The sequence below is a fragment of the Taudactylus pleione genome, unplaced genomic scaffold (genome assembly GCF_031769625.1).
Source record: "Taudactylus pleione unplaced genomic scaffold, aTauple2 ptg000216l, whole genome shotgun sequence".
Taxonomy (NCBI): Eukaryota; Metazoa; Chordata; class Amphibia; order Anura; family Myobatrachidae; genus Taudactylus; species Taudactylus pleione.
Window position 1 is genome coordinate 248314 of NW_028284618.1, and position 12073 is coordinate 260386.

Below are 12073 nucleotides of genomic sequence, written 5' to 3' on the forward strand. Positions count from 1 at the left end.
TTCCCATGATGCTCTTTTTTTCTCCAAAATTATTGCGTGCTAACACTTTATTAAATTATTCAAAATAGCACGGTAGTATATGTACCAAAAAGTTCCAAATTCCTCATAACATTTTTTCTTTATCATTTTTTTTGCACCTTGAGGAGAGGGTGGGCATTACTCATCGTGGCGGGACTTGTTAGAGACGTGCCTGTGACAGGCAGCCTGACGACCAATCAAATTGGCATACACCTGTCTTTGCAGAGAATTGGAGGTGGGGCAGCTCTCTCGATAATGTAATAATTAAATAGCGAGATTGCCATCAAACTCTTTCCCGTTCTTTGCTCTAGTTCTACTCTGACTGTAATACTAAGGGTCCTTTTCATTAAATGAAAACTGTTCCGTTAACCATGTGGAAATGCTAGTTTTAAGTTACTGGTCCATTCATCATCAGGGGTCCGAATAGGGCCACCTGATATTCAGCAAAGTTTAAGTTTTTAGAGTTTGCCTGCGAGAACAAGCACCAGCTTCAGATGGCGCTTGTTCTTGTCACCCCGTACTAAAGTATAACTGCAGCGATACTACATCATCAGAGGCCATGAGGCTCCCAATGATGAAAAGGCCCCTAAGCCACAGCTCCTAGACATGCTAAGTATATATATATATATTTTTTTGTATCTCCAGACTTCATCATTATTGTTCAGACAATGAATTTAGCAATAATTTAATTTTTTCTTAAAAAGTAGAGGAATTACAGGAGTTATTTAATCGCCTACTAACAACAAATGTCTGGTTTCTGCTGCATTCTTAGAAACATTGGTATAATTTATTTTACTTTCCATAGTCAGAGCCACACAGAGCACAATTATTCTCTAAGGGTGGGTACACACTAGAGCGATATCGGCACAATATGCCAAATTGGAACGACATATCATGCGGATCACACATTGTGTACGCTTTATGGCGGGCCGTCATCGGGTCGTTCCATCTGACGTGCTGCACGTCAGATGGAACGACCCGGGTGACAATGCCATGCAGGTGAGTGGAGCAGGAGAACGATCTATCGGGCAGTCGTACACCTAATCGTGCAGTGTGTACGGCTGTCCGCTATATCATTAGATTGGGCGGCGGGCCGGCTACGATACACATCGTTCTCATGTGTAGAGCCTCAGGATTGCAACCCTACAGCAGTCGGAGCCAAATGGAGAGGGCACAGTGCAATATCAACACCTGCACAGATCATTTCCAACACCAAAGATGGATGACTTTGTATAGACCGTACGTGCGTGTGCTCATTTTTGACGCATGCAGAGTGTCTTTCAATTATTTTGCATTATAAAACAAAATTACAAAGTGATCTATTACTCATTACTCACATACATGAAAAGAGGTGGAAACATATGCCAAGTTACAGTGTACTGAATGTGGCAACCTGCATAGTTGTTGTATGAAAATGATTGAGTTTTTGGACTTCTTTGTCATTCAGGGGCTGAGTGCTGATCATCTATTCCTTGCTTTGTCTATAGTACTAATTTATTTCACAGCATTTTACTAATTGCCTACAAACAAAACCCACATAAATGAGATCTTTGTAGTTTCAACATACTAACTGCTGATTGCTAATAATTCAGTCTTTATGCTAGTTAACATAATGAAATGTCATGACAAAACTGCTCACCCAGTGGCTTAAATTCACCCCAGATGCCCGGAGGCAAGTTATAATTTGGTGTTTCCCCCAGCTGATGGTCTGATACGGAGCTCTCCACTAGTGTATGGTAGCTTCTCAGGTGCCGGGAAGGAGTGCCATGTATTGGGCAGCCATGACGGTACACTCTGGGTGCACAGGTACAGCCATAAGTGGGGTGAATATGTTGTGGACAATGGAGGAGGTGCCCCTTCAGAGCTGGAGCCCGGCGGCAGGCGCCTCCATTGTCTCCCATAGTTCTGCCCCTGATAGCGCCAGAAGGGGACGGATGACTTTAGTAAACGATAAACAGGGTAAGAAAACACAAAGCAGGACATGAATGGAAACCACTTCATAAGTACTCAGATAACTATAGAACAAATTCAGCAAGTGTTGAGAGTCCATGAAGGAGGAATTTATCCCAAAGGAGTAATAATCTATGATGTATGTGTAAAAATGACATGCTTACCTGGGGGCCATTGGGGGCCGGGAATGTCTGACTTATGGTGCATACACACGATCAGATTTTTTCTTCAGATATGGACGATAACGATTTAAAAATCGTTCAGTCGTTCATATCTGATGGAAAATCGTTCATATCTGACATGCCTGAACGATGGACGATCAACGATGCGCGTTCCCGTTTGTCAGATAACGATATCTGACATCTGATGGGTTTGCAGTCAGACTTGGACGATTCCATTCATTTTAATGCAGTTAAAAATCGTTCAATCGTTCAAATCGTTCAAATCGTTCAAAACTTTGGTCAAATCGTCCAAATCGTTCAAATCGTTTAATCGTTCAGTCGTTCATCTGACAAATCTGACAAGTCTGACAAATCTGACCGTGTGTACGCTCCATTATGGTGCATACACACGATCAGATTTTTCCTTCAGATATGAACGATAACGATTTAAAAATCGTTCAGTCGTTCATATCTGAAGGAAAATCGTTCATATCTGACATGCCTGAACGATGGACGATCAACGATGCGCGTTCCCGATGGTCAGATAACGATTTCTGACATCTGATGGGTTTGCAGTCAGACTTGGACGATTCCATTCATTTTAATGCAGTCAAAAATCGTTCAATCGTTCAAATCGTTCAAATCGTTCAAAACTTTGGTAAAATCGTTCAAATCGTTCAGATCGTTTAATCGTTCAATCGTTCATCTGACAAATCTGACAAGTCTGACAAATCTGACCGTGTGTACGCTCCATTAATCAGATTGCTGTGCTCCGGCCTGGTTCCAGGGCTGGAGAGATTATCAAAACCACTGAAAGAGTTTTGATGACCCTGGAAGGGGCATTTTCTCCTGTGAGTTTTACAATGCCAAGCCCCGACCCTAAGTGACAGATCAAAGGCCAGGAAAGTGAGCCCCAGGTAACAGGCACCTGTGCTGAAGGGGGGATGTTCCCCACTGACATTTGGCTGCATGTGGACAGTACGCATCCTTCCTCCCAACTATTATACTGTACAGATCAAGTGGACTGGATTGGTTAAAGGGCTTCGTAGCTGATTACTGTATTTGTTACTGTTTTTCTAAGTTATTGTTATCATAAATCAAGAATCATTTTGTATAACGAAAATCTTTAATGTTATTTGCAATTTTTTTTAGTATTAACTGTCAAAAATGTTAAAAGAAATTTGGAATAGTCTTATGTTGGGTACACACTGGTTGATATATCATTCATACAGCCGATGAAAAATATATTGGGCTGACCATCGGTCAGTTTGTACACACGATATATGTGTGAACGATGTCATTCACAGATATATTGGATCTGCCGTACTGCACGGTTGATGCGATATACTGTGCAGATATATTGTTCACATCGCTCAACTTCAGAGTGTACACACAATGGAACAACCGAATGCTATATCGGGCGCAGAATCCATTGAATATGATGTCACAAGTGAGCGGCCTATTCAAATGGAGTCTGCTGGGCCGACATATTCGGGAGTAAGGTTGGTAAGTGTGTTTACATACACAAGATCGTTTGTGCATAACCTTACCAGTCATTGGATCGGTGGTATGGACGGCCTATCCATTGGCACAGTGTGTACCCCACTTACAATTTCAATCTATTTTGACTTTTGCTTGCCAAACTTGTGTAAGTTTTAGTGAAATTCCTGAAAGTTCTTTCTCAGAATTATTCTGTTCTTCCTGCATACCTGTGCCACTAGGATATACCTATTTACAGCTGTGGAGATCCCTAGATTAAGTCAGATGGCTTAAAGAGATTTGGCACATTTTGTTCCCCAGAAACCTATAAGTATCGGTTTAGTATATCTAATTAAACGTTCAGCTCTAATAATAACATTAAGGGGCTGATTATAGCTACTAGATGTCAGTATAATAATAACAAAAGGTTTGTCTGTATAATCTAACATTTTAGTTAATGTTTGAAAATGTAACAATTTTATTTTAGGAGATGTCAAATGTAGAGCTTCCATAGCCTGCAGATACTGGGTAATGCTAGTGGTAAAATCTGTGACATTAATTATTTATGACAGAGTCCTTGTAAACATGGTCCGTGGTCTACAGTGCAATGGGTTCAGGGACATGAAACATAAGGGAGTGAGCGTAACCATAATTGTGTCTGAGAGAGGAAGTAAAATGTAGAGATGAGAGCCGCAGAGCCAATAAGATGCTGTTTTTGAGATCCGAACATAACAGAGTAAAACCGACCCGCTCACCTCTAGCAAAATGGCGTCCTTTTTATCTTTTAACATTATATTAGATTTTTAATGCAATATACAATATAAAAGACAATTACTGTCAATTTACTAATTCTTAGATCCCAATTATAGCGCAGTGGGATATGCTGGCCTATATTTTGAAATGGTAATGTAATGTTAATATGCATGAATATTATGCATAAGTAGGGAAATTTATCAAACCTTCTAAAGAGTGGAGAAGTGGAGAAGCTTCCCATAGCAACCAATCAGTTTCAACTTATCATATTATAGAATGTACTTGATAAATGATAGCTAGAAGCTAATTGGATGCACTTGTTTACTTCTCCACACTTTAGAAGGTTTGAAACATTTTCCCCCTAAAAGTGGACCTGGTAATTGCACACAATGGATGCAGCCATTTTCGGTTGAACTGACATTCAATAGAATGTAGCCAGTCTCAGTAGGAACCAGTGACATCACTGAATCCTGACCTGTAAAGTACCTTTCTTTTATTATGCAAATATAAGTATAGGGACAGGGAAATGGGGCTATTGGTACATCTTATCCAGAGGCATCACCTGTCAGTCACCCTCCGACAATTTGTCTGCTACACTAAAGTATCACACAAATGTGGAGGGGTATAAGCACCTGCTGGCTGGGGACAGTTACACCGAGATCGGCATGAATGACCGCCGGACCTATGCCGAGCGGTTCAAGTTCCAACAGCAGAAGACCGGCAGGACTGAAAATCCTGATCGGTAAGTATAGTAACTTCACCTAACCCTATCCCCCCCCTAACCCTCCTTTAGGGGTGCCTAACCCTAATCCTCCCCCCCTTCCCCTAGCCTAACCCTCCCGGGGGGCTGCCTAACCCTAAGTCCCCCGGGAGCCCTGAAACCTAACCTTCCCCCCTGGTGGCTGTCCGAGGCCGGCACCCGGCTTTCCTTCGTTCTGTATGCTGGGCGTCGAGCTCCCAGCGTAGGGATAATGATAGGCATTGGGATTTCGACGCCTGTCATTAGTCCCCTGTCGGGATTAGACAGTCGGGAAGCCGTCGGTCAGCATTTCGACCGTCGGCTTTCTGACTGCATCCCGTTACACCATAAGTATATATGGGACTGGCATTCTATGAGTTACTGTTCCAGGGAGTTCCTGAATTCTCCTTCTCTCTATCCTTGGTGTGGGCACCCCAAGACATTCCAGCAAAAGGAAAGGAGGAAGAGAGACAGGACTAAGGTCTAAATAAACAGAATTGGAAACTCTTCAAGAGCAAATGGCTATGATGATATAATGTTTCTATTTGAGACATATAAGTATATTCATAGAAGTTCAATTTTAATAGCTTAGATCTAGATCCAAGAAAACATGATCTATTACATAGGGTAGTATCATGTCCATAAGCTAACCTTTCATTGCCTCGGGATATAACGAAACATTACATATACATATATCATAGTAATGATTTACTGTGTGCGATATTATCTGCATTTTATCTCTGTGACATATCGGAGTTGGATGTCTTTCCTTCATCCTTCCTTGCAGCTATGGAGCAGCCCTGCGTGATGTGGTCATGACATGGTGGATCAGCTGAAGCTGTCGCTTCACATCACATGTAATATCTGACCATCTGTGTCCTGTGCCATCAGATATAGCGGATAGAAAGCAAATAAACCCCTCTGGTACCACAGGGCTTGGCGGTACTCCCAGCCTTCAGAAAACATATGTCTGCAATCGTCACACTCAATATTTCAGTATCCTTTACCTTTTATACTGTGAGCTCTTTTTCACAGCGACCTCATTATTCCTTTATGCCTTGTAATTGCTATAGTGTAATGTGTTTACAGTTATTGTGTTTAAGTGCTGAAGATACCCTGGGGGAGCTTCGAAAGAGTAGGTGGAGAAGATACTTATACCACCCAATCAGCTTCTACCTATCATTTTATAGAATGTACTTGATAAATGCTAGCTAGAAGCTGATTGGTTGCTATGGGAAACTTCTCTCTTGTCCACTACAGCACGCTTTAGAAGCTTGGCTACATCTCTTCCACTGTGCCTGGTGCAGAGTGGGACTTGCATGGTATCTCTCGTGAAATTGTTCTGCGCGTGCCCAGAAAGTGGGTGCATGTATATACGCCTAAGCACACTTGCGCAATTGTGACTCGCTCATCTGAACCTGGAGTTGTGGGATGGTGGAGGAAGTTGTCAATAACTTCTTGCATATGTAACCCAATTTGTGGGGGGGGGGGGAAGGGGTGTGCACAGCTTTGGACGATTTATATGTATCCATTTTGCAAAAATTTTGCCACCTGCTCTGCAACTAAATAGAACAATATTTATGTTCTAAATCAGCCGCATAATGGGTCTTAAAATGTTTATTATTATTGTTATTACTAATAATAATTAATAAAGAAGGAAAATTCTGTCATTTTGTTTCTCTCCTAGTTTTGGGACAGTGAAACTGGACTTTATTTTAAATATTTTTATTAAAAGAACATTGAGTACATTTATAAATAATAAATACAATAATAATAAATGAGTAAATAAATAAATAGGTATTGATAGTGCTTACATTTGTAATGCAGTAAACAAAAAGTGTATAAAGCAACTATCTCAGTTTACAGTTATGGGGAGAGACAGGAACATCAAAACCGAGAAAAGGGACAGGAAGTGGCAAAGAGAAGGTTCCAGGACAAGTAACTGCATCAGAGAAAGACGTTTTTGACAATTTATGGCCTAATACAGAGATGTACGAAAACCCGATGGTGTGCGCACCACTCTAATGGGGGGGGCACCTGCGCGTGTACAGAACGGGTCCTGCATCCTCGCACACAGTGCCCCTTGAGCAACAGCCTGATTGAGAGGGTGCGCTGGTTTGGGGGCGTGATCAGGGCGGTGCCGGCCTCCATTCTGGGAAATGGGGGCATGTCGCCCCCATTTTCTGAGATTGCCGAGGCCAGGGCCTGCGTCCTCCGACACACACTTCCTGGCCTCAGCAACGGAACTGTGAGGGCCAATGTGAGCAACCTCAGGGTTACTCAGGTGGCCGGTGATCTTGCAGATGATCCAGAGCTGCGCCTTTGGACGCAGCACTCAGATCTGCGATGCCAGCAGGAGGCGTCTTTTTCCATCAGATACCTCCTGCAGCCTTATCATATTAGTTGTACAGAATTGCACAGCCACTTCCCTTAAGGAATATTGTTAAAGTATCTAGCTGTCAAGAGGCTGAGAAGATGGGAGCCGAGTGGACTTTGAAACATATATATGCACGACTGATGTAGCCCAGTTTGGATTCAAAATATAGCATGTATGGCCAATGAATTTCCCAGATGGTTATAATATCCAGTCAGTCGATATACAGATCTTTGCATGTATAGCGTCTCTGACCGGACATAATAAAGAAAATACATGTGTGGGAGATTTGGCCTTAATGTGTATAGACATATTTCTAACATACTGTAACTGGCAATCTGATGATCCGGGCAAGTTACCACTTACCATGTGCAGTATATCCAGGTATCCTTTACCGTCACTTTGCTTGCTAGCTATGGGCTGAGATTTCTGCATAGTCACACTGGTTTCTTGCTAGATGAGATAAACAAAGTACTTGAAATTGTGTACAACTATTGCTCATTTTCAAATAGTTTCAGATACTATGAGAATGTTGGTTAGGAAATGACATCAGCAGGATAGAATATGTTTGATTTGGCCACAATTAATGGATGATAGTCTATACCTTGCCTGGAATTGGAGGGAAATCTGAGCATTTCCTGTACTCGTGAACATATATTGCCCAATCTCTCGGTTGGCTTTGGCAACCACAGCAGATCCACCCAGCTATACCTTCAATTTTAAACTTTATAACCTAAACCTAGTTCATTTAACCCATAGAGCCTGATTCGCAGTTGGGAATAGAGAAAGAAAGATTAAGAAGCTGTGCATCTTGGTAAAACCATGTTTCACTGCATATGGGGCAAATGTAAAATGTGAAGAGAGATTTAGATTTGGGAGGGATGTGTCCAACCTGAAATCTAAATTGCAGTGTAGATATAATGCTATCCAGCATTTGTAGGCAACATGCAAAAGTAGCCATTATTTATCCTGCATGCAAACAAAAATGTATGTATTTGCACCCCTTTCTTTGCAACATGGTTTGTCCACTCTATTCCCAAATCTGAACCAGGCCCATAGGAATTTAGTCATCTTGGGCCTGCCCCCTGCTTTACAATTCTGGTAATCTCTGCATTGTCTAGCGGGGCTCAGATGACACATCACCACACCCCTGGCACCGCCCACTTTAGCTGCTCCACACCCCCTTGGAAGGGGGCAGCCCAAAGGTCGGCAAGTATGGCTAGGACATGCACCTCCAAAACCTAAATCTGCTCATTTTAAGTCTGTCCCACCTGCAGCGCAGTATGGTTTTGCCAACGTGTAAAGTTACTCCTTTTCTTACTTTGCTCCCAACTCTGAATCAACCCTAAAATGCATAAAACAAACCCATATACAGGGAATGGAGAAACATATCGTTAACAGTAACAGAATGACCTTCAACATTTCTTCCACATAACCCCGCCCTTTAGGATTAATTAAATGAGTGAGTGTGGCCTGTTCAGAATATTCCACCTGCTTCAGCAATTACAAATGCTTGCAAAGGGCCTTCTAAAGTCAGCTAGTGCACGTCTTGTATTTTGTGCTTGTATACTAGTTTTGTTGGGTTGGTTGTATACAAGCATGATATTCTAGGCACCAGGTAATGAGGATATACCATATTCATATATTTTTATTAAGCGGTTAGAATGAATGAAAGTGGGGTCATGCCCACCTGTCTCCATGTTGTGAGGTGGCCTGAGGTGTAAGGTGGCCATTCATAGGTCACAGCATACTTTGCCAGCCAAAATACAGGACAGCATGCTGGGACAGTTAAGTTCACAAATGCAGGAATGCAACACGTTTCCAATCTCTGAGCTATACTAGGTCACCTGTGAATAGATGTCGACAGCTTAAAAAACTTGTTTGCATGCATTTTATTATTGTATTCAACAATGATAATTTATGATGTTCATAATTTTTCTCTAGACACTATCCAAAGCAGTCCTTCACCACAGTGGCAGATACTCCCGAAAATCTTCGACTGAGGCAACAGAGTGAACTGCAAAGTCAGGTACCGTAATTCTGATAGTACAGGAGCCCATATCACCTACATACAACATTTGCCTTGCCATATGGCAATCAGCACAGCCACAGAGATCTCGTTATTGCCGTACTCCTATTTGCCATCTGCTACTAGGTGTAAATATGGAAATTCTTGGTCTCTCACTCCAGGTTATCTGGAAAATTAGTATCTGGTGGCATTCAGTGAATATCAAATGCCTCTGTCTTTTGAGCCCAAAGTTCTCGTATCCCTAGATTTTTCTCAAAGTGCCTAGATTCATAGAGCAAGTTGGCATTTGGAAGAAAAGGAGTTTGCACTGTCCATTGGAAAGAATTGGAGGGTGTTCCTTGTAGTATACGGAGAATGGTCACCGGTTTTGTGTAGCAGTGCAAGAACGAGATTCATTATTATTATTAACCTCTATTTATATAGATTAGTGTAATGAGCATAACAGAAGGAGAGGGCAGGCATTTAGCTAAAGGAGATAAACAATGGGGGTGTCACAAATCAAACGGCGCTTATCCCAATAAACCAAGAGGATGAATATGATGTATACTAAAAACAGCGGGGTTTATGCCACAAGTACCAAAATAGATACATAAACAATCAATAATGGAGCAAAAAACAGGCAATAAAGAACGGTCAATATAGAAATGAACGCATCAACAGACAAAGCAATTTGAATGTGCAATGAGGTAATTAATAAGGCCTCCGATGGAGGAGGCTAGGTTCTCCAGAACCTGAAGCAATGTTGTTGAAAGCTTTAAAGACGGTGACACATAAATAATATAGTGACACGTGTATAAAAGGGGGTTTCGACACCATAAACAAGAAGTCCCTACCACACACTGTGATGAGGAGCCGCAGGTGTTAATAGAATGAACATGCAGAGGCACCGGTTCCCCTGCACGTGGCTCCTAAGCTTTACCAGTGATGTGGTATCTTTCCAGTGGTGTCCAATATTCAGATAGCACGAGGGTAGGCCAACGCGTTTCGAGATACTTCCTGGTCTCTTCTTCAAGGCTAGTACTCACCCATGCTTCTGCTGGTCTTATTTATACCTAAAGGGAATCCCAGAGCTGGATCCTGGCTCTGGATCCAATGTTCGTCAGTAGTCACAGAGGAACTGACTTCTGAAGAAACAACCCCTTGTTCGTGGCTGAGAAATGCGTCAAGATCCACCCCCTCCGTTTTCTTCACTACTGAGGACGTTACCTGGAAAACAGTTCTCTCCCATCAGAGTGGACAACAGCCTTTTGGACCACATCAGGGCGCCCAAACTGACGGTGTACACCGCTCACCAGCAGCCGAACATATCCGGACTGATCTTCCGCAGTATTATGGACCTCCAGAGGTCCCGTATAAGGCAGCGGTAAGCAGCACTCACAAATATTATCTGACAGTCTTTTCCACAGGTTAGTGGATTCTGGTTAGTGGGTTGATGGCCGGGCAGTGCGCATGCGCTAGCCCCGTAGTGAGTGAATTTTCACTTGCTGCGGGACTCACTACAAGACGGGGCGGCTGTCAGTTGTGATTGCAGGGGGGGTGGCTGGACAATCGGAGGCGTTCCTGAAGGAACGCCTGTTGTTTGTGGGCTGCCCTATTGACATCACCAGTGATGTCAGTAGTGAACTTCCTGCTCTAATAGAGCAGGAAGTTCACTGGTGCTTGCAGTGGACGAGACCCTACCACAAGGGTCTCGTCGCAAGCCTGATGGCCACAGCTTAGAAAGCAGCCTGGAGGCCGGAAAAAAAACAAACGGCCCGTCTGAATCAGGGCCTCTATCCGTACACAGACGGCATACTGAACACTGTCAGTAGCTGTTAACAATTAACATTGTATATGCCAAGCTGGTAGTTCGAGTATGAATGTTTGGAACATGTATTCTAAGGTGAATTAATCCACACCAAGATAAATTCATCTTTATCAGCATCTATCAAATAGATTGCGTTCTGTCAATCAGCTGCAGGACGAATGAATTGAACTAGTGTTTCTGTTGCCAGCAGATTGAAACATCACAGGTGTTTTGTTACCAATTTGTGTCTGCATCTTGCTACAAACACAGTGCTGCAAGACTTTATTAAGAAAAAGGAAACTGCACAAATTTGCCTACTATGAGAAGCTCCCAACTACCATTAATTGTGTGCACACAAATTATCCTCCTTCAGTAAGGGATTTCCACCTCTCTAGGAACTGGAGGTTTCCCTTATCAAAATAAAATCTAGGAATTGTAGCAGAGTTCTTTTTATATTTATTGGTTCTAAAAGTCTTTTTTTCTGAATGGGAGAACCAGTGGATTAACCATATACTGTGTAGACCATTGCAAAAATGACAATTATTATGTTTTTATTGATTCATTTTTTGAATCTAAATCATTGTGATTTATCCATGTTGCCATTGTTTATTGGGATCAGCTGAAACCCTTTTATGTTTATTTTATTGTATTTATTTTTCATATTGAATATATTATAATTTGATTCAAATTGTGACACTATTTATGGTTAGCACTTCTTCTTTTTGATTTCCTTTCTGTTGAACTTATATATAAGGTGCAGCCCCTTATGTTTAGCAGCAGCAAC

At 42.1% G+C, this 12073-nt stretch overlaps 1 protein-coding gene across 3 annotated transcripts in view; it reads left to right on the forward strand.

The window, feature by feature from the left end:
• NEBL (nebulette) overlaps positions 1-12073 on the forward strand; it is a 276780-nt gene that overhangs the window by 90793 nt on the left and 173914 nt on the right. For all 3 annotated transcript variants that reach the window (XM_088478587.1, XM_088478588.1, XM_088478589.1), the window contains exon 3: positions 9419-9503. In XM_088478587.1, the coding sequence (XP_088334713.1) occupies positions 9419-9503 (85 nt within the window). The remainder of the gene's footprint in view (positions 1-9418; positions 9504-12073) is intronic.